Genomic DNA, 20,899 nt, shown 5'->3' with positions numbered 1-20,899 from the left:
CATGCCCCTACTTTGACTATTCAAAAAAATAATTTCTACTTTTCTAGTAACATTATAGGGGTCTATTTTTCTAGTAACATTATAGGGGTCTACTTTTCTAGTAACATTATTGGGTTCGTATCGAGGGCTATGATCTATGGTTGTTTTTCAGTTTAAACTGTTTTAATCGTTCCGAATAGAGTAGTCGTAATTATCTTTAAATGTTGCAATAGATAAACTAGCTGCTATTATGCATTGTTTATGGTAAGCTTATTTAAGCTAGTTGTTATTTTAATTTGTTTTATAGACACAATCATTATAGGTTTCTGCTGTTATTACTTAGTTTTTTTCTTTCTCACGTGGTTTGAAAAATTATCTTTTATTCCGTTATCAATTATTTAAATTTTACATGCAATATAATCTAAACCTCATATTAACTGAGGCAAGGGTAACTGTAATACTCCTACCTAACGATTTTAATTTTAAATTATTTCAACCAGACTGAGAGTTTTTACCTATTTTGATATGATATTTTTACATTTTACATTGTTTATAAATTGTAACATCTAATTATAATTCTTAACCCTTTTTAAAGATATTTTTATTCAAAACTAAAGTCCGTAATGTGAGAGTAGGTAAACTGTCAGACGTCAGTTCAGACAAAAAACTAATGTGGTATCTAATAGCTTAAAACAATACAAAATGCTAACGTTGTATCCATAAAAGCATACCATTCACATTTCACATCTTGTTCAATAATTTGAATTATGATATTAGCTCTACCCTAATTATAGTAACAGTAAAATGCCTTCAGGTTGTAGATTGAAGCGCTGCTGTCCCTGCACTCGTTATAACACTGGAGATGTTGTGTTCAACAAGAAAGCAATTTGTTGAACTTGATACCAAAGTGGCAGAGTGGAGATAAATTGAAGATGTATTAAACCGATCTGAATTTGAAGATTTCCGTTTTTGTTTTACCTTAGTTGATTTTTGTCGGATTCTAGCACAAGATCTCTTGTTGTCTTCTCGTAATTACTGAGCTGATTATGCTAAGTTTTAATCGTTACTGTCATGTCAGCCTTTTGTTGTAGATAAACTTTGTTTTAGTGCGTCTCCAATTATAAAAGTTGTTATTTTGACGAATGACAATCTCAACTTTTGCTCCAGTCTGTGGTTGTTTCTATTAAGTTTGATAACTAAATTATGAACATAGACACAGCTAAATAAATCACCCAATATAGTGAACATGTCCAGTGTGAAGGACAGGTTAAAAGCGGAGTTAGCATCGAATGAGCCTGAAGCAAGCACCAGTGCTAGTGGTACTAAAGAAATACCTGCTCCTGAACCTGATACAGAAGATAAAGCAAAACTTCAGGTTATTTGAAAACAAAAGTCAAACTTTTCTTTGCAGCTTTTTTAACAGCTAGAATGCCCAAGTACTCAACTGATTTACTAAAGACTCTATTTTCACTAGGGAGTAGGGACTCTATTTTCACTAGGGAGTAGGGACTCTATTTTCACTAGGGAGTAGGGACTCTATTTTCACAAGGGAGTAGGGACTCTATTTTTACTAGGGAGTAGGGACTCTATTTTCAAATAAAAATAACCGACCAGATGAATTAGTGATTTGTTTTCTGTATTTGCTCTCGATCATAAAATTCCCAGATCCTAGTTTCGGCGCTGAGCGAGGAACAACTTGACAGATATGAAGCGTTCAGAAGATCCAAGTTTCCCCAGTCTATGATGAGGAAGACTGTACATGGAATGACGGGGGTTATGCCCTCTAGTAACTGCTGTATTGCTTTATCAGGTTAGAGAACTACAGATGTCTGTCGATTACACTTTTGATCTAGTCACAATTAAAAAAGGAGACGTGGTATGTGAGTTTTGAAAATGACTAGCTAACAGCTAACCAATTTATGATCTTACTAGTGTAACCCGGCCTACGGCCGGGATTTCACTGCCGCAGTTAAAAAGGGTAGGAGTAATTACCCGCTGAGTCAAAACCCGCATTAGGTGACCCAATAGTTTCTTAAACAATAATCTCATAATCAGTTATTTCTTGTGGATAATTAAGTCATTATTAGCCATGAGGCACCACACTCCATGATCATAAGGTCTGAACACCGAGTTTTACACCTCATCACTCCCGTCTTGAACCGCTTTCTATTTTTATTTAAATCGTTATAGAAATTAACCCTTGTTAACTCCGCACCACACCCGCATATTATATTTGAAAACACGCATAACATTGTCGTATGAACTCTCTCTCTCTCTCTCTCTCTCTCTCTGCAGTCCAAACAGACCCCAAACACTAACAGTCCCCCCTCCCCTAATAAGCTTAAGGTATAACATTACAGCGAATCTTCCGGGCTAATCCCATTATGACGCTACTTAAATGCAGCTATAACATATTACACAGTAATGAGAGAGAGAGAGCAAGCCCCGTAACTCTTGCCGTTCTGCTCAAGCAATTTTATGTAACATTTGTGGTACAAAACCATCAATTAAACCACTTACCACCGGCCGATTTAAAAAAAATTTCCTATGGGCTTCATCAGAGTTTTGTCGGCACTATACCGAAAAAACCAGTCCCGTAACTATTACCGTTTTTTTGATATAACTGTTTGGAAATTACACACAGACACACACACAGACACACAGACACACACACATTCTGGTGTTATTAAGTTGATTTGTTTTTTGTCGATTGACACCAATTATAACATACCTCTATTTCATCAGGTATTGCTAAAGTTCTAGTTGGTCAGATAGTCGAGGAGTCACTGGATGTACAAGAAAGTCTCAAAGAAAGTGGACCAATACACCCCAAACACATCCGGGACGCGGTGAGACGTCTCAGAAACCAGGGACAGTTAGGAATCAGTCATCACAGGAAGAATAAGTTGAAGAGGCTGTGAGGTGGATGTAATGAAATTAGAGTTATTGTAAGTCACAGCAGAGCTGTAAGCGGACAAGTTGCCAGCAACAAGATTCAGATGTTATCAGTCTATCTAGTGTGGTGGAATTATTATGCTGATACAAATTAAAAGAGATGCTCAAATATATGTTCACGATGATGACAATGACGAGTGACGACGAACTGTATTGTAATAAATTTTCAGTTTATACGAATTAAATATTTATGTATGGAATCAATCATTCGAGAAAATCGAATTTTCATGAAACTTTAGTAGTAATTAGTAGTACTTTTATTTACATTTTGTTAGATTGTCCCGAAGGTACGTATTGTGGAGTTCTTTTCTAAACGCAATTTTTAATGCGACCTGGTTTCATCTTTAAATCTTTGATTAACCATTCTTCTTCTGCAGTAGGATAGAATGACTTGACAAATACAGATGAATGTGCCTTCAAAATCTTGACAAACAGGTTACGAAAAGAAAAATTTCCATATCCTCTACCTCATATCATGCTTTCGATGCATTTCAACATTCTTACGTTTAAAACTCCAAACTAGGCTTCACCTGACTTGACCTGCTAGTAGATCAGCCTACTAACCCGCACAACACCAGGTATGGTACTGGGGGAAGGAGGATAAGGATGACACAAACAGAGCGCTAGAGCACTGTCTGGATGGTACCTACCTAGTCCGACAGAGCTCCAACCCACCGGACCAGACTATACATGTGGTCTACAAGGGCGTGGTCAAGTTGGTCCGGATCTTGGTCCGGGATGGGACGGTGGGGTTGTCTTTGGATAATATGCGCTTTAAAAGTGTGGTGGAAGTCATACAACACTTCAGGTATTTTGGGGGTGTTTTTATTATCACTTAACTATTGTTCGTGTTTTGTTTGTTACTGGTTAGGGATAAATTCAATGACAGGAAATTTCTCTATTGGAATTAATTGATAGATTTTTTTCCCTGCTAGACTTGGTTTGATCTCACCACTAACTATTATCTAATCCTCCTCCTCTCCCAGCAATGTGTCTCTAGCACAACACAACAAGGCCCTCAATGTCAGGCTTACAAATCCCCTCGCTAAAGATCTTGACGATGACAGTGCTTTCGATGACATACTGAAGGAAGATGAAACTTGGGCCATTTACGTTAACTTTTACATGGAGTCTGAGATAAGGTAATTATATTATATTTCTACATATTATGAGATAAGATATGTATGTAGTATTTATGTATCATAATGCAGTAAAGATCACTTTAGAACCTGTTATTCATCCCGTTCAATCGATTTTATATAAAATCCAAAAATCTGTATGTTCTCTTTGAGTTCCGTTTTTCGAGCCCTCACAGACCTTCACCCTGTCCCAGAATGACGAAAGAGGAAAAGTGTCTACAAGATCTAGCTGTAGCACAGGAAGAAGCCCAACGTTTCTCCTACCAGGCAACTGCACAGCACATGGTAGTTGAAATGCTGAAGGAACAGCTGGCAATCCAACCCATGGCTTGCAAACACTTTAGCAGCGAATATATCGGATTTATTAACAATAATTTTGAGACGATGAAGTCTAGGTTAACCGAGGCAGAGAAGAAGCTAGAGATTTGCAGTGACCAGGTGACCAAGATCCAGGCTAAAGTTAGGGAGCTGGTATTGTTGAAGGATGATATGGATAAGAAGAAAACTAAGTTGTACCGGAAGATGGATTGGTATGAGAGGTTACTTCCGATAGAGGGTATAGATACCGATACTATTTCAAATGGTATTGCTCCCTTCACCCAGAATTTAGGTAGGAAGACTGATTTTTTAGCTTGCTTTATCTGCAAATGATTTACATCTTCTAGACTGTGACTTTTGAAGCTCTGTACTTGATGGTAATTGAGTCTTGAATATGCAGGATGTGTTGACTAATGTTTTGTTTCTACCAGGCCCAAAGATCCTGATAAATGGAATAAAGGAGATGTGGTTTGTTGGTGAGATGAACAGTGTGGATGGTGACAAGCTCCTTAAAGGAAAGGAGAACGGTACCTTCTTGGTCAGACTGAACAACAACAGAAACTACGTTCTTTCTGTTGTCAACAAGGTAAGTCAGCTCTGTTTGTTCGAAAATTAGGCATCATGTAGCCGGTGGGCCCGACATGATACAACATATCTCGACACGTCGGGGTTTGTCGGGGTTTGCCAGGGTTTGTCGGGGTTTGTCAGGGTTTGTCGGGTGTGTCGGGGTTTGTCGAGCCTGGAGGCTTTTTTTTTTTTTTTTTTTTTTTGAGTCTCCCAACAAAAAGCTGAGACGGAGTCATCAAGCTTTACGTGGAAAAACACTACACAAGAAGGCCTCATGTAGCCGGTGCGCCCGAGGCAAAACCCCTCGACAAACCCCGACAAACGGGGTGTGTCGGGGTTTGTCGGGGTTTGTCGAGCCTGGAGGCTACATGATGCCTAAAATTAAACTTTAATTTATCAATACATTCTCTTAATCTCAACAAGTCGAAATTGTAAAATACTGGAAATGTTGGTCGGCAGTTTTGAAGGTATGTAGTTTACGAATGCTCCTCTAATTCTGACATTTAATTAATCCGCAGAGAAAAGTGCGCCACATCCGCATCCACGAGAACGAGGACAGACACTTGTGCTGGCTTAAAACCACCAAACAGTTCTACTCAGTGGATCAGCTTATCCAGTTCTTCCAAGATAACTCCTTAGGCCTGCAAGACAGGGAGTACACAACTAGTCTCAAGTACCCTGTTTACTATTAGTATTTACTGTTGTTCACATTAAGTGTCATATAAATTTAGGTGTACTGTTGGTGAGAGATGGTGCATCATTTCTTTATTTCTTTATTGTGGGTTAATTTTAGATGTTATGCTTCTTTGGGGTTTAAAATCTGTCTTTTGGGTTTTGACATTATTGATAGGTACCTTTGAATTTAAATTGTCATTATTTTAACTTAGTCATATTTCTGTAAGTAGATAATTTAGTTTCTTTTACAATTTACATAACCTGCATTTCACAGATGACCAGATAAACAATTTTTCTTGGACGTTATATTAGTTTTGTGATGTATCACCGTAAGGAACTACCGCTCAGTTTTTTGTTTCAGTTATGACTTTAGTTTTCCGAGTTTCGAGATTTTAAACTTTTTAAATCAGATATCCATTATGTTTGATGAACTATTATTAATTACAATTTATTATGGTTAACTAAAGTTAATCATTAAAGAATTATTAATATTAACTGTTTTGTAACGCACTTTGCGGGGATTTGTACATACATTTTTCTTTTATAGGAAACGCTATCTCAGGACGCGAGGAGGATTAGGACTCCTCGGACTACATTAAATCAATTTCTTCTGTGATGTCCTCAATAAATGTAATAGATTTGTAGTGCTGTAATTAGTTTAAATATGTCACATTTTAAAGTATGTTTTATATTATGCGTAGATAGTTCGAGAAACGCCTCAAATTTTAAACTTTACGTATGTTTTATATCTAAGCCTAAACAATCATGTATGTTATCAGTTTAAGTGATAAGAATTAAGAATGTACATTCAAGAAAAATAATCGTTTGTGAATGTGAAAGCGTCAGTGATTTGTATATTTTTGTTATTACTCATGTTTACTTATTATTCAATTTGATGTGTGTATTATTCAAAGCATTTAACTATTCTCCATATAAAGTAAAATTATATCTAAAAACTGTTACTTATTAATAATCATCTTGCATTGGAGCTTTGGAGCAACAAGAAAGTTTCAAAGATTGGAGGTCTGTGTAGTTACATTTGAAGTTATAATTGTTTGATAATAAATAAAACCTATATCTTAAATCTTAATGAACTCACCCTCACTGTCTCCTGATAGGATGGCAGCAAAGCTTACCCGAGAACAAAGTGTGGCAGAGAGCCAGGTTCTGATAGATGCGTTACCGTACACAGACGAGGGTTATGAGGATGAGAAAGTCAGGGAATCTGCTGCCAGACTCATCGAGGAGGAGGTTCGTTTCTAATAGCGATCTGTTTTCTATGGAGTTTGGAGTATTTAAGTTTTAGTTAACTTAATTGTGACTCTGTCTTCAGGAGTACAGACTTGTCCTTACACGGTATTGTTCTTTATATTAAAACTGGAAGATGGAAACAATCATGAAAACTATAATCTAACCAGCTATATTAGGTGAAGCGTTACCACAGCACTAAGAACTACCTGGAGCACATGCCCGGGAACCTGCACGAGAAGTGGGAGACCCCGACTATGAGGACCATGTTCGAGAGACTGGACGCCAGACAGCCCAATGAAATGTTGTCTATGAAGAGGTGCGAGCTTCCCCAGCCTCCCCCTGGTTTGTGATACAGTGCTTCTAATATTACCTACTGTATCTCGTGCAATATTGATTATATCGTCTGCTTTTTTATTTGCTTCGTTATTATTTTGTGTACTGTTTGGGAGGTTTTCTGTGAAGATTTCTAACGAATTTGTACCAACAATCCTATCCAACATTTGTCCATCAGTCACACAAACCTGACCCCCAGGACAGAAACACGACGTATCAGCGTGGTTGTCAGCAGTAAGCAACTCCCGGGCTCAGCTGGAGCATCAGGACGTGAGGCTTGCCAACTTGGAGCTCCTCAAGGACTACGGGTGTAACTCGTGGACTTTGTATCTGCAACAACTTCAGAACCTGTCTGAGTCTCAGCAGGCCAAACTTCATGCTCTCAAACAAAACATACAGGTTCGTTGAATGTAGAATTTAGAATTTTTCAAATTCGTATTATTATTAATCATTTAACTTAGTTATTAGATGTGCTTTTCTATTCATAATTTTCGACTATCGAGATTTAAGGCCCCAAACTCAACACTGTTTTTATCAATAGTTTAGCACTTGAAACTAAATCAATTAAACCCGATCCTTACCATCCCAGGATACGAACTGGGCCCGAAAGAGAGAACACACAGAAGCGGGCAACATGCTTCACAAACTAGAAGGGGAATGGTTGGAACTTGTCGGGAAGAACTACGCAGTAGAACGGGCGTGTGCCGAGCTAGAGACAGAAGTTGATAATTTGGAGACTGAAAAAGTGGAGGGTCTCAAAAAACAGAAAGTTTCTGAGGAGACCGAAATTCCCGCTGACGCTTCATGACAGTTTTGGTTGAAAGATATTCTTGAAAATAAGCCCGTTTTAGTGGAAAGAGCCACTTATTCAGATTATATTGGATCAGGAATCTAGTGGACATTTATTTGTCCAGTGTTTATTATCCTTTTTACAATTATCATCCTTAATACCGGTATAATGTGACGTCATATAACATCTGCTGCCTCTTGGAGAGAGTCTACATTCTAAATTATAGCTGGTCATTGTTCGTTTTATTGGAGATTGTTACCATCTTTCGTGGGGTTGATGTTAAGTTTAGTCTTATTGTATAACGAACGATGGTATGCGTTTTTGAAGCTTTTACTATTATTTTGGCTGCATTTTTAATAGTTAAGACTAAAAGTTTTTTTCTAATGTGTCTCTAAGGTTTGGTCCGAAAATATGACGTAATCCGTAGGAAAACTTTTGGCTTAAAAAAAGCTGAAATATAATGCCCTTAAAAGGAGCTCACATTTCAAGATAAAGAAGCCGACCTATTAGCCGTGTGTTCAGGCTATCTTGTTATTTATTTCGTAGATGATAACCATGACCATTTGAACGGGTCTCAAATTTCAATACCTTTCATTGCTCAAACTTTATTCTAGAAATTTCCTTTTATCCCTCACTCTTGTATTGACTCGAATCTCGATTTTCTGGTTCGTGAATATCAAATTAAACCAGTAATATCGGTATCGAACGATTTTTATCAAGTACGCATGAGGGAAATTTGGCATTCTTCCAATTGATAGGATTCCCCGAATCACCCTGGACCTGTTGGTATCTCAGATTCAATTATCTTTGAATACTGCTCATATTTCCGATCGTTTAACACGTAAGCCTTTGTGCACCACCACAATTTATTTTAAAGTTTTATTTGACAAGATTTCCAAATATAATTTGTGTCATGACTGCTTTTCAATCATCAAGTGAATTCGAACAGGCGTAACGACTAACGAACAGCCTAGCATATCCCCATTTTTAATTATCTTGAAATTATCTTACATTTTCTCCCCGGCCCCTGCGGGACAATAAATCATAGATTGATGTAATTTTAACCGTCTCTTCTTCCCGATAGCTTAAACATTAGTCGTGTTCAGAACGTATAGTTCAGAACAACACAAATATCAAGGAGACGCCGACACCACACCTCTACTCTACTCTTACAACCGCTCTCAACCAACCAACCAACAAATTCAGATATGTTAGTTTTATAGCTCAAGTGAAACTTCCTTCCAGTTTGAAATTTTTATAGCCTTTTAAATTTTATATTGGGACACATGCTAGCAACAACTAATAGCGTTTCAGACAATGTTAACAGTCCTATTTTTCAACAGGCAACAGGATCTCTCATTTAACTTCTTAATTTTCAGGCAGTACACACACCCTTGTAAACTCGCGAAGGCCGGACATGGTCCCATCGGCCTCGGCCGATAAGTTAGCTTCACATTCAGAGTATGTTTTAGTTAGCTACGTGGGGGATACTCCAGCTCCAGCTAGAGTTGGGGAGTACGACAAGCCAACTCCAGCTCAGAAAGGTACTTTTAATTTAATTTTTGCGTTTTCTGATAATCTTTTACTTTGTGCATTAATAATAATCACTGCCTTTTCGTAAATTACGGAAGATCAAGAGAGGAGTAGGTCTGGCTTTAAAAGATTTTACGTACTTTAGAAGAGACTTGCAATGTGCCCCATTCCGTGCAACTGAACATAAAGGTTATTGGAGGTGAAGGAGTTAACCCTCTGCTCTCTTCAATACAGCAGGTTTTTATTACTTTCTATTTCCTCGCCGTTCGATTAAATAACTGAACAATTTATCAAGATTGTCACTTTGTAACACATTACCCTGAACTCTGTTCAACCCTCAACGATCAAGATTCAAACATAATCATATTCTGAATGTGCCTCTTAACAATATTAAACAGAAAACACGTTCCCGCAGGATTTCCCCGGAGAGTTTGTAGAGTACACGTTGTTAGACTACTACGGAGGTTTGGGTCGGATACAGACCCTCCGGTTTAACCACGTACTCTACATGCCCATGACGCATATTACTGATAAAACCACAAAGGAATGGTACGTACCACTAGTGTTTTCTGTTCAACTGTATTGACCATGTTCTAGTTGTTCGGTGGTATCAGTAAGATACTACCACTAAGTTATTAGACTGGTATAAGGTATTGAGTTATACTTTGTTTTAAAGACCATTGCACATTACCACTATTTAGCACTATTTACCACTACTTAAAGTAATGACTAACTCCTCCCAGTTTCCAAGAGATGTTGGAGCACTGTGAAGGGACCCAGTCAGCCCAGCAACTAGTAGCCTGTATTGAGCGGTCTGCTCCGGAACGTGTATCCCTTGTCCGCTCTCTCATGTTCATAGGTTTTAAGGCTGTTACCTTTGTCAAACATCCCCGTCTCGTACCAAAGAACACAAAGCTTATTTTCATGTTGTACTGGATTTACAAAGATAAAGAGTTAATTACGATTGAACCTTAGTTTCCAGAAATGAACCCCCCTCCAGGTACTTGGTTGATGTGTGGGAGTTTTATTTCTGGTGCTATAATTTACTACAAAAATAAAGATTTTATCAAGATTTTTATTTAAAGATACTTGATGATTAGCTATTTGATTTATTATTACAATACGTCAGGCACACACGCGACCTTTTCATTTCAACTTTTCAAATGCAAACGTTAAACAACAAGTTTTTTGATTTTGTTCGCTGAATTGTGAATGATTTAAATAATTTCAGCATTAATTTTTTGTAAAAGAGACTTATAATTATTGTATTTTGATTAACATTGATTTCAAATTTTTGATTGTAATTACAAATTCAAATAAACTTTAACGAACAGTAAAGAGTTTTACTTTTGCAAATGTTTACTCATTTTATTTATATGAGCAATGAAAGTGAATGCTTTAAAATAGAAATTGAAAGAAAGAATACCGGTGTTTCTGGTGTGCAATTCTAAAGCAGTTTAGGGTAGCCAACTAGTTAGTATTATAGTAGTTACTAGTTGGCTACCCAATAGTAGTTGTAGTTCAACCTTTGCCCCTTGCTGTGGGCCTACCATGCACAAGTGCACGGCCACTTTGCAGCCCACCACGTAGCGGCTGATAGCCACTTTGCAGCCCACCACGTAGCGGCTGATAGCCACTTTGCAGCCCACCACGTAGCGGCTGATAGCCACTTTGCAGCCCACCACGTAGCGGCTGATAGCCACTTTGCAGCCCACCACGCAGCGGCTGATAGCCACTTTGCTGAGTTTGCAGCCCACCACGCAGCGGCTGATAGCCACTTTGCTGAGTTTGCAGCCCACCACGCAGCGGCTGATAGCCACTTTGCAGCCCACCACGCAGCGGCTGATAGCCACTTTGCAGCCCACCACGCAGCGGCTGATAGCCACTTTGCAGCCCACCACGTAGCGGCTGATAGCCACTTTGCAGCCCACCACGCGGCGGCTGATAGCCACTTTGCAGCCCACCACGCGGCGGCTGATAGCCACTTTGCAGCCCACCACGCAGCGGCTGATAGCCACTTTGCAGCCCACCACGCAGCGGCTGATAGCCACTTTGCAGCCCACCACGCAGCGGCTGATAGCCACTTTGCTGAGTTTGCAGCCCACCACGCAGCGGCTGATAGCCACTTTGCAGCCCACCACGCAGTGGCTGATAGCCACTTTGCAGCCCACCACGCAGCGGCTGATAGCCACTTTGCAGCCCACCACGCAGCGGCTGATAGCCACTTTGCAGCCCACCACGTAGCGGCTGATAGCCACTTTGCAGCCCACCACGCGGCGGCTGATAGCCACTTTGCAGCCCACCACGCAGCGGCTGATAGCCACTTTGCAGCCCACCACGCAGCGGCTGATAGCCACTTTGTAGCCCACCACGCGGCGGCTGATAGCCACTTTGCAGCCCACCACGCGGCGGCTGATAGCCACTTTGCAGCCCACCACGCAGCGGCTGATAGCCACTTTGCTGAGTTTGCAGCCCACCACGCAGCGGCTGATAGCCACTTTGCAGCCCACCACGCAGCGGCCACACAGTTATCGCAAAAATTAAGTATCTGGTAGTGGTATCGCGACGTCAAAAAGTTCAGCCTTTTATCGCAGAGATATGGGTGAACTGGAGAGGAAGTGAGATTTCCATGCAGAATAGCACAACTTCTTGGTAAGTTCACGACTCAACAAACCCTTGAACTTCTTTCTCAATTTACCCGAAGAAACATTGCAACTGTAACTAATGTCATGTTGTATAGAACCAGTATCCTGTATTATAGACACAAATGTAACAACCGAGTTCGGCCCTAAAATTTGAAATTGAATTTATTCCTTATAATTCTTATTACAAATAATGCACCGAATTGGGTATACTGGCAAAAGGACTGGACGATGGCCTGATATAAAGTTGTAATTGTGCTGAGCATTCCTCCGGTTCACTTAGGGGTACACTCCTAAGCTCCTTGTTATGTGGTTGATTGTTACTCTTTATTGCAGTTGTGCACACAAGGGACACAGTATGATTTCTTTGTCTCCGAACATTTATAAAGTATTTATAAATAATGTAATACCTAATTTATTTCCTAGAACTATAACTTTTTTTTAAATACTACTAACGAAATACAAAATAGTTTTCAGTTGTGATGAATGATGATCGCGACTTGCTGAATTGGAATTGGAACTATTTACACATTCTCTTATGACTTCTCTACGATATGGCCGGTATCTTTTAAACATAAGGTAAGCCAGATTCTAGACATCCTAGAGAACATTCCTCCCCCGTTTGTTGCTTTCCCAGTTATGGTGTGAAATCTAGTTCGGTCATGTATTAGTAAGAGCCCGTTTGTTGGCCACCGCAAGCTTTGAAGCTATAGGAACTGCAATTGTTGCTTTACAGTATTTTGATGTGGTCACACACTGGCGTAACGTTGCCTGTTGCCCCCCCCCCCCCCCCCCCCCCCCAAGCGCCCCCCTGTTGGCGCCCCCTCCTCTTTTGGCGCCCTTCCTAAAATTGAACAAATTAGGTGATTTTAGAGGATACGCCGGTAAAATCTCTAAAAAATTGTGTTTCTAGATCAAAACGCGCAGTACCTCGGTTAAGTTTTTCAAAATTGTCCCGCATTCAAACGACGATTTGCCCCCCCCCCCCCCAAGATGGCTCCCCCCCCCCCCCCCGCACAGCGAGGCCTTTCGTTACGCCACTGGTGACACAGTTCATTGAGACAAAGCTCAGTGCAGTTACAGTTACACGCCCGTCTTTCGTTATTAAGCTCTTCAAGTTTGAAAAAAAAGAAACAGACATTTATAGTACTACTAAACATAACTCTAATTATTTTTTCCATAATTTTTATTTAAATTTCCGGTTTTCTCTTCAAAAAGTATAAAAAAATGAAAACGATACTAGTCCGAAATCCGAATCTTCAGTGTTCAGGAGTCTGGGCATTGGCAAGCGAATGGTCGCTTCCTCTCCATCTGATCCTGGAAAGAGTCGTCGAATTCTCCCCATCTGGATATAGCCATAGCGTTTTGGCCTCCATCTGACAGATATTTAGCGTTATCCTTGCCCGCTTTTTTCCTCCAGGGCATGTCCCAGGTATCAGCTAGGTCCCCATTTTGCCACCTCCACACTCCCTCTTCTTTCACGTCATTTCCGCCCAACCAGATCCAGTTGTTGGCATCCCAGGTTCCCCAGGAATCATCAGCGTCTCCGAGGAAGTACACCATTGCAGTCTTTATCTCTTCAACCTCCGCCGGGTTTCTGACCATAGCAAGATGTAATCCTGCTGCCTCACAAGCACTTTCGGCATCTTTCCAAGTCGATGGTTCGCTGGAGAGGATGTATTTTCCTCGGTAGTCGCAGGCGTAGGGATGTTTCCTGAACTTGAATGTGTCGTCCCACTTTCCCTCGTGGTTGATCCTCATCTGGTTCTGGAAACACCTGGGGTCTTCATTACAAGTATTGGCACCCCCTGACAACCCCTTTATCTTGCTTCCTTTCTTCATATTGTCCTGATCAGGTTGAGCCTTCTTCTCCCCAAAGTTCAGCCATTGTTGAAATTCTGTGGGATTGGTGCCATCAGCCCACTCCCATTCCAAAGGAGTGTAGTCCCCACGCTTCACCTTTGTGTCCTTGGTGTTCTTGGTTTTCCTGAGACCAGCCCAGACCCACCGAGTGGAGCCCCACTTGTCTACTTCAGGATCTGCTACCGGGTACGCCAAATCTAGAAGGACTTGAAGTTCTTGGTTCTTCTCATCGTTGTTCACTGTCACCAGATTTCCTTTTTCAGCTCGCCCGGTACCTATTTCGAAGTTCTTGCAGTGCTCGTCTGCTACGTTGTAGTCAACCAGCTCTTTGAAAAAAACGATTGTGCATGTTGCAATCGCTGTTTGTTCTCCTTTTAAAAGCTTTTGCAATCCCTTAATCTGAGAAGTTTGTAACTTTTAGTGCATGGATCTGTTAAATTCAAAAGTTCAAAGAATAGCTTCGATTAATGTCTTACGATTCGGTTCAAACGATGTGGGGGGGGGGGGCAATGATTTTGATGAATGAATTACAAAAACCTGGCTTTGAGCAAGATCAGACAGTGCGGTAGCGCTTCCAGCTACAACGAGTAGGAGGATTATCTGACGGAACATCTTCAAACTCTCTCGGAAACAATTTGCTGACGATCGTTATGAAAATAAGGAACAATAGAAATGAGCTTAATCCAGCTTAGGGTGTTGGTAGACTCGTGACCCAACTAGACTTGGTTGACTAAGGATTAACAGATCATTGTTACACTTATATTATGAATATAATATTAATAAGGCAATGTATACGAGAGTACGAGCCTCTTCAAATATTTATATAACCAGGCGACTCACCGACTCTGTTTTTCCATCTGCTTTGTTCTGTACTGTTCGGCATTAAGTTAGGTTGCAAAATATTATATTTATAACAATTCAAACCCCATGAGGGTATGAGCAATGTTACATTAGCAAATTGGAATATAAATACTTAATAAATTCTAAAATTTATTACACAACTTTTTTATTAAAATATACCCAACGAATATGTACATCATTCTAACGAGACTTAGTATGGAAACATTCAAGATTATGCACTTCAAATATCAGGAATATCACCACTAGCCGTTAGGTGGAAATAAAATGTCTTTATGGCATTTTAAAAACATATTACAGTTGATAATTATCACTATTTCTAAATAGGGTAGTTTATTCCAAATTTTCGACCCACAAATCATAAATGCAGCATCTGTTCGTCTGAAATGAGGAGCAGGAGGAACTTTCAGCCAATAAAAGTCATCATCTAGTCTGAAGGTTGAACTATGTCTTTGTATATCTCTGGAAAGTAATTAGGATAATCTACGTAGGTGTAACCAATTTCAAACATGGCAACTTTTTGCTTTTATCTTTGTGAATATCCCTTAAGCCAGTCGCAGTTATAACGTGTCGAACGCGAAATATAATTATAGTACGTGTACCCGCTAATTATAGTACGTGTACCCGCTATGAGGTATATGTGGATTAAGCTTCCCGATGTGATGTTGCTCAATGGAGTACGTGTTGCCCTATATTAATCATAAATATAAACATTAAACACAAAACAGCAGCCCCATCCTAAGTACAGTAAAACCCCGATTTACCGCGCCCCGTTTTAACGCAAACCCCAATTTACCGCGATATTTCAGGGTCAATGAAGCTTAATGATAGATGAATGCCACTGTCATTAACGTGGCTACTGAGTGGTCACGGTTCTTTAACAAGCAAGATCAGGTGAGCAGCTTTTGTGGTTTTTAATGATGTAAGGGAGCACCTTCAAGTGAGGGAGCACCTCCGAGTGAGGGAGCACCTACCAGTGAAGGAGCACCTCCAAGTGAGGGACACCTCCAAGTGAGGGAGCACCTACGAGTGAAGAAGCAACTCCGAGTGAAGGAGCACCTCCCAGTGAAGGAGCACCTCCAAGTGAAGAAGCACCTCCCAGTGAGGGAACATATCCAAGTGAGGGAGCAACTCCGAGTGAGGAGGCAACTCCGATTGAAGGAGCACCTCCAAGTGAGGGACACCTCCAAGTGAGGGGCACCTTCAAGTGAGGGAGCACCTACGAGTGAAGGAGCACCTCCGAGTGAAGGAGCACCTCCAAGTGAAGGAGCACCTCCAAGTGAGGGAGCAACTCCGAGTGAGGGAGCAACTCCGAGTGAGGGAGCAACTCCGAGTAAGGGAGCAACTCCGAGTGAAGGAGCACCTCCGAGTGAGGGAGCACCTCCAAGTGAGGGAGCACCTCCAAGTGAGGGAGCACCTCCAAGTGAGGGGGCACCTCCAAGTGAGGGAGCAACTCCGAGTGAAGAAGCACCTCCGAGTGAAGGAACACTTCCGAGTGAAGGAGCACCTTCGAGTGAGGGAGCACCTCCGAGTGAACGAGCACCTCCAAGTGAGGGAGCACCTCCGAGTGAGGGAGCACCTCCCAGTGAAGGAGCACCTCCAAGTGAAGGAGCACCTCCCAGTGAGGGAACAAATCCAAGTGAGGGAGCAACTCCGAGTGAGGAGGCAACTCCGATTGAAGGAGCACCTCCAAGTGAGGGACACCTCCAAGTGAGGGGCACCTTCAAGTGAGGGAGCACCTACGAGTGAAGGAGCACCTCCGAGTGAAGGAGCACCTCCAAGTGAATGAGCACCTCCAAGTGAGGGAGCAACTCCGAGTGAGGGAGCAACTCCGAGTGAGGGAGCAACTCCGAGTAAGGGAGCAACTCCGAGTGAAGGAGCACCTCCGAGTGAGGGAGCACCTCCAAGTGAGGGAGCACCTCCAAGTGAGGGAGCACCTCCAAGTGAGGGGGCACCTCCAAGTGAGGGAGCAACTCCGAGTGAAGAAGCACCTCCGAGTGAAGGAGCACTTCCGAGTGAAGGAGCACCTTCGAGTGAGGGAGCACCTCCGAGTGAAGGAGCACCTCCAAGTGAGGGAGCACCTCCGAGTGAGGGAGCACCTCCCAGTGAAGGAGCACCTCCGAGTGAGGGAGCACCTCCAAGTGAGGGAGCACCTCCGAGTGAAGGAGCACCTCCGAGTGAAGGAGCACTTCCCAGTGAAGGAGCACCTCCGAGTGAGGGAGCACCTCCCAGTGAATGAGCACTTCCAAGTGAGGGAGTACCTCCAAGTGAAGGAGCACTTCCGAGTGAAGGAGCACTTCCGAGTGAAGGAGCACTTCCGAGTGAAGGAGCACCTTCGAGTGAAGGTGCACCTCCGAGTGAGGGAGCACCTCCGAGTGAGGGAGCACCTCCGAGTGAAGGAGCACTTCCGAGTGAGGGAGTACCTCCAAGTGAAGGAGCACCTCCGAGTGAAGGAGCACTTCCGAGTGAAGGAGCACTTCCGAGTGAAGGAGCACCTTCGAGTGAGGGAGCACTTCCGAGTGGAGGAGCACCTTCGAGTGAGGGAGCACCTCCGAGTGAACGAGCACCTCCAAGTGAGGGAGCACGTCCGAGTGAGGGAATACGTCCAAGTGAGGGAGCACCTCCGAGTGAGGGAGCACCTCCGAGTGAAGGAGCACCTCCGAGTGAGGGAGCACCTCCGAGTGAGGGAGCACCTCCGAGTGAGGGAGCACCTCCGAGTGAGGGAGCACCTCCGAGTGAGGGAGCACCTCCGAGTGAAGGAGCACCTCCGAGTGAGGGAGCACCTCCGAGTGAGGGAGCACCTCCGAGTGAGGGAGCACCTCCGAGTGAAGGAGCACCTCCGAGTGAAGGAGCACTTCCCAGTGAAGGAGCACCTCCGAGTGAGGGAGCACCTAGTCCGAGTGAAGGAGCACCTCCGAGTGAGGGAGCACCTCCGAGTGAGGGAGCACCTCCGAGTGAAGGAGCACCTCCGAGTGAGGGAGCACCTCCGAGTGAGGGAGCACCTCCGAGTGAGGGAGCACCTCCGAGTGAAGGAGCACCTCCAAGTGAGGGAGCACCCCAAGTGAAGGAGCACCTCCAAGTGAAGGAGCACCTCCGAGTGAGGGAGCACCTCCGAGTGAGGGAGCACCCCTCTATTATTTATACCTGTAACACGTCATAGTCCACATGTTCCACTATTTCACACTTATAGCATAATGGCAGGGTGAGATATTGCAATCAGCTGATTGTCCAAGGTCTGATTGTGAGTTCTGTAACACACTGCTGCCCCCTCTCTCCTCGCCCTAATGTCACACTTCACTGAACTCTAGTATTTTGTCTGATCTTCTCGCTGCTCAAACTGACCGAGTTTGTCCCTGATATTCAGTAACTGCTACTATATTCCATGCACCTGTTGAAGCATGTATCTGAGGCTGTCATAAATTCACTGGGATGTACAAATACAGTCTGATCTAGGGATTTTATTACAGATAACTGCTAAATTAGCCATTTTGGAATTAACCATCCGATTTTGTCAGAGATTTAAGTGCTCCACCAAAGCTCGAATCGTGAGTGAGCTTGAATTTATTCATTTGTACACATAATAACACATTCATATAGTTCGCACCATTAGTCTGCACCATTGAATGACGCAATAGTCAGCAAATTGATGATGTTTGACCGACAAAGGGTTACTGTATCGCTTGGATCTGTAACAACCAGGTCCCTGCTGCATATGTCAAATGTTTAGCATATTATCGCATCTCAAATGTACAGTGAATGTAATGACATTGTGAGCATTACTAGTAGTATAACTGCAAACCTCTACTAATGTACTCTGAGGATGTGCATGCTCGGGATCAGCTGCTCTTATATTGTTGTCAGCTTTTTATAGAGTACACGGAAACTATCTGCCTTCAATACACGTCCAGTAATCTTACTCTCTACCCTACCTCTCTCTACTCTCCTAGTACAATCCCATTCTCACTGTCCTCTTTGTTACTCTGTCATATTGTGGATAATTGAACTGTGAAATCTCGATTATGAGATTTTGAGGTCGAGCCGAAGTGGTTTTTATTCAAATGCTGTCTCCATAATATTACAAATTGCATTTTGCTTTGTCTTTGCTGCGTCTTTTCATTGTCAGACATTAACTGTGCCAGTAGCTCTAATTTTCACGTTAAATTAATGATACATTTTCATTAGTGGTGGGATTCACTGCTTGTTTGATTGTTCTCCTGTAAACCAAGAAACCATAAGAATTGAGATAGATATAATGGTAAAGTTAGTATGATCGTAATTGGGCTGGAAAGTGTCCTGCATTAGTTGACCTCACTCGCGACTGTTGCGTATATATGATGTCTATTTCGCTGGATGCAAGCAGACTTCTCTCGTAAAGTTTTAACATGAATTAAACCACCATATTCACCGCCACTACGCTCACTCTCATTCATTCTAAAGCCCGAAGTACAGGTCATGTATCGAAATAGACATTTATAACAAAATATTAGATTAAATGTTATCACGCACGTACTCAAATGTAATCTCAAAATGTCCTGGTATGCTCTCTAAAACTGGTATTTTTGTTTTTACGAGGACAGAAGTTAAAACTATAAAGTAGATCATGAAGTCCTAGTATAGAGTGCCTAGTATAGAGTGCTAATCAAGCTATTGACTAGCATAGACATATCGACGAGAACTGACAGCTGTCTGGAATTTACGCACATTTTTACTGATCCCAAGGGATCCCAAGGGATCCCAAGGGATCGAATTTTAAGGTGGGATCAAGCTGCGATCGCCAGACAATCTGATAAAGCAATTATCAGTTCAGCTTGGCAAACCAATCTTTCATGCTTGTCATATCGATGGTAAAACTTATATCTGTATTACTTTGTCGGCACTTCATCTAATAATTTAACATAGTTTAGAACTGTAAAATCCGGATTGGAGTATTATTTATGAGTCGCATTGTTGTAATGTATTCTGGGTAAAATTATCTTTATCCCGGTTGTTGCGACAAGTAAAAATGCTCTTATTAGGGAAAGGAGATTACTCGACGTTTCAATGTAACTACATCGTATTCATGATCTCAAATTATTTGTTATATAGTAGTGTTGAAAGTATTACCCAGAATACATAGTTTAGAACTGTTCGCTTTAGAGAGGAAGGTAAAATTGCAAATTACACAACTTACTAAGTAAACATATTACATGATTACACAACATATTTAGTAAAATTAAGGGCAGATTTTGAAATAAAAGTGGGCTCGTGACTCATTACACCAGGTTAAGATAATTTGCCCCACCTCGCATAGGAGCAGGAAGTCCTGCATGCTCATTGGTGAGTAATTATGATGTTACCCCATCATTTAGTGATAATACTTATTTGAGATGTTATCAGCTGATCTCCACCTAATATTTATATGTCTCCGACCAGTTCATTTCGTTACATAGTTAAACGATCGTACAAATTTCTGATGAGATGTAGTAACCAATCTTAAATCTTAGTACTCTATCATAACCATCTGGTTCTTTACATTATCTTACTGATCGCTAACCGGCCAGTGCAGTAAGTAGTTAAATTAGAAAATTTCATAAAATCGTAGCTAAAGTAGAGCGCTGAACATGGTTGAGACGGCCACGTTCAATTGCTTCCCTGTGTTGGTTTATAAACCGTATCACGTGATCAGATCCCTGACACACAGTTGGCTGGTGACTTTAACAGAGTTGTGTAATTGGTCTGGTTACCAGTGTGCCCAGAGCAGGATCCCTCCGCTTGGTGTATAATCACAGCGATTACAGGGTCACGTGGCACCCAGCCAAGTTCTAACCGATGTACAGGTGGTCACGAGGTACTGGAAGAGCTCTCCTAGTGGAGGAGAGTCTAGTAGTGCCACCCCTGTCATCCGCAATCCCGTATTTAATTTACATCCATCATTTAACGGTTGAGAGAGTAGGAGTTTTGTTGTCGGGCATTTCATTTCCCAGATTTTCGGGGGGTTGAAATGCACACTGACTTCT

At 41.9% G+C, this 20,899-nt stretch overlaps 6 protein-coding genes across 7 annotated transcripts in view; 4 read left to right on the top strand and 2 right to left on the bottom strand.

Annotated features, from left to right (window-relative positions):
- Positions 1-19,993, bottom strand: part of LOC134824413 (TAR DNA-binding protein 43-like) — an 83,270-nt gene extending 63,277 nt beyond the window's left edge. Inside the window, exon 1 of one of the 2 annotated variants that reach the window (XM_063836326.1) lies at positions 19,970-19,993. The gene's annotated coding sequence lies outside the window, so the exon portion shown is untranslated. Of the gene's footprint in view, positions 1-6,255; positions 6,279-19,969 lie in introns of those variants that run through there. The other variant, XM_063836333.1, reaches the window with a different exon arrangement.
- LOC134824498 (transcription initiation factor TFIID subunit 11-like) lies at positions 794-3,177 on the top strand. Its single transcript, XM_063836407.1, has 3 exons — positions 794-1,354; positions 1,645-1,789; positions 2,725-3,177. Exons 1-3 carry the CDS (start codon positions 1,226-1,228, stop codon positions 2,898-2,900), a joined length of 450 nt encoding a protein of 149 aa, XP_063692477.1. The 5' UTR covers positions 794-1,225; the 3' UTR covers positions 2,901-3,177.
- LOC134824404 (phosphatidylinositol 3-kinase regulatory subunit alpha-like) lies at positions 3,310-6,527 on the top strand. Its single transcript, XM_063836309.1, has 6 exons — positions 3,310-3,369; positions 3,513-3,742; positions 3,921-4,076; positions 4,268-4,683; positions 4,823-4,977; positions 5,477-6,527. Exons 1-6 carry the CDS (start codon positions 3,343-3,345, stop codon positions 5,648-5,650), a joined length of 1,158 nt encoding a protein of 385 aa, XP_063692379.1. The 5' UTR covers positions 3,310-3,342; the 3' UTR covers positions 5,651-6,527.
- Positions 6,636-10,696, top strand: LOC134824439 (pre-mRNA-splicing factor SPF27-like). Its single transcript, XM_063836348.1, has 8 exons — positions 6,636-6,884; positions 7,061-7,226; positions 7,417-7,616; positions 7,807-9,217; positions 9,387-9,551; positions 9,686-9,777; positions 9,956-10,089; positions 10,284-10,696. The coding sequence occupies exons 1-4, from the start codon at positions 6,723-6,725 to the stop codon at positions 8,023-8,025; spliced, it is 747 nt and encodes a 248-aa protein (XP_063692418.1). The 5' UTR covers positions 6,636-6,722; the 3' UTR covers positions 8,026-9,217; positions 9,387-9,551; positions 9,686-9,777; positions 9,956-10,089; positions 10,284-10,696.
- On the bottom strand, positions 13,327-14,749 carry LOC134823160 (uncharacterized). The gene is made up of 2 exons (XM_063834512.1): positions 14,583-14,749; positions 13,327-14,444 (listed from the first exon to the last, which is right to left on the bottom strand). Exons 1-2 carry the CDS (start codon positions 14,655-14,657, stop codon positions 13,449-13,451), a joined length of 1,071 nt encoding a protein of 356 aa, XP_063690582.1. The 5' UTR covers positions 14,658-14,749; the 3' UTR covers positions 13,327-13,448.
- On the top strand, positions 15,533-17,968 carry LOC134824905 (uncharacterized). The gene is made up of 4 exons (XM_063836949.1): positions 15,533-15,580; positions 15,831-16,022; positions 16,120-16,596; positions 16,712-17,968. Exons 1-4 carry the CDS (start codon positions 15,533-15,535, stop codon positions 17,966-17,968), a joined length of 1,974 nt encoding a protein of 657 aa, XP_063693019.1.
- Positions 19,994-20,899: the final 906 nt, after the last annotated feature.

Source organism: Bolinopsis microptera, chromosome 1 (assembly GCF_026151205.1).
Source record: "Bolinopsis microptera isolate Bmic1 chromosome 1, MBARI_Bmic_1.0, whole genome shotgun sequence".
NCBI classification, from domain to species: Eukaryota; Metazoa; Ctenophora; class Tentaculata; order Lobata; family Bolinopsidae; genus Bolinopsis; species Bolinopsis microptera.
Note: the sequence above shows the minus strand (reverse complement) of the source record. Positions and strands in the feature narration are given on the sequence as shown.

Excerpts from the sequence above, each read along its gene's own strand:
- LOC134824404 (XM_063836309.1), top strand. The coding sequence starts at position 3,343 with ATGTGCCTTCAAAATCTTGACAAACAG. Across the intron at positions 4,077-4,267 it reads TACATGGAGTCTGAGATAAG|AATGACGAAAGAGGAAAAGT; the intron begins GTAATTATATTA and ends ACCCTGTCCCAG. Across the intron at positions 4,978-5,476 it reads TTCTTTCTGTTGTCAACAAG|AGAAAAGTGCGCCACATCCG; the intron begins GTAAGTCAGCTC and ends ATTAATCCGCAG.
- LOC134824498 (XM_063836407.1), top strand. The coding sequence starts at position 1,226 with ATGTCCAGTGTGAAGGACAGGTTAAAAGCGGAGTTAGCATCGAATGAG. Across the intron at positions 1,355-1,644 it reads AAGATAAAGCAAAACTTCAG|ATCCTAGTTTCGGCGCTGAG; the intron begins GTTATTTGAAAA and ends TAAAATTCCCAG. Across the intron at positions 1,790-2,724 it reads CTGCTGTATTGCTTTATCAG|GTATTGCTAAAGTTCTAGTT; the intron begins GTTAGAGAACTA and ends CTATTTCATCAG.
- LOC134823160 (XM_063834512.1), bottom strand. The coding sequence starts at position 14,657 with ATGTTCCGTCAGATAATCCTCCTACTCGTTGTAGCTGGAAGCGCTACC. Across the intron at positions 14,445-14,582 it reads CTGATCTTGCTCAAAGCCAG|ATTAAGGGATTGCAAAAGCT; the intron begins GTTTTTGTAATT and ends CAAACTTCTCAG.
- LOC134824905 (XM_063836949.1), top strand. The coding sequence starts at position 15,533 with ATGAGGTATATGTGGATTAAGCTTCCCGATGTGATGTTGCTCAATGGA. Across the intron at positions 16,023-16,119 it reads CAGTGAGGGAACATATCCAA|CACCTACGAGTGAAGGAGCA; the intron begins GTGAGGGAGCAA and ends CAAGTGAGGGAG. Across the intron at positions 16,597-16,711 it reads GATTGAAGGAGCACCTCCAA|CAACTCCGAGTGAGGGAGCA; the intron begins GTGAGGGACACC and ends CAAGTGAGGGAG.
- LOC134824439 (XM_063836348.1), top strand. The coding sequence starts at position 6,723 with ATGAACTCACCCTCACTGTCTCCTGATAGGATGGCAGCAAAGCTTACC. Across the intron at positions 7,227-7,416 it reads GCTTCCCCAGCCTCCCCCTG|GACAGAAACACGACGTATCA; the intron begins GTTTGTGATACA and ends CCTGACCCCCAG. Across the intron at positions 7,617-7,806 it reads CTCTCAAACAAAACATACAG|GATACGAACTGGGCCCGAAA; the intron begins GTTCGTTGAATG and ends TTACCATCCCAG.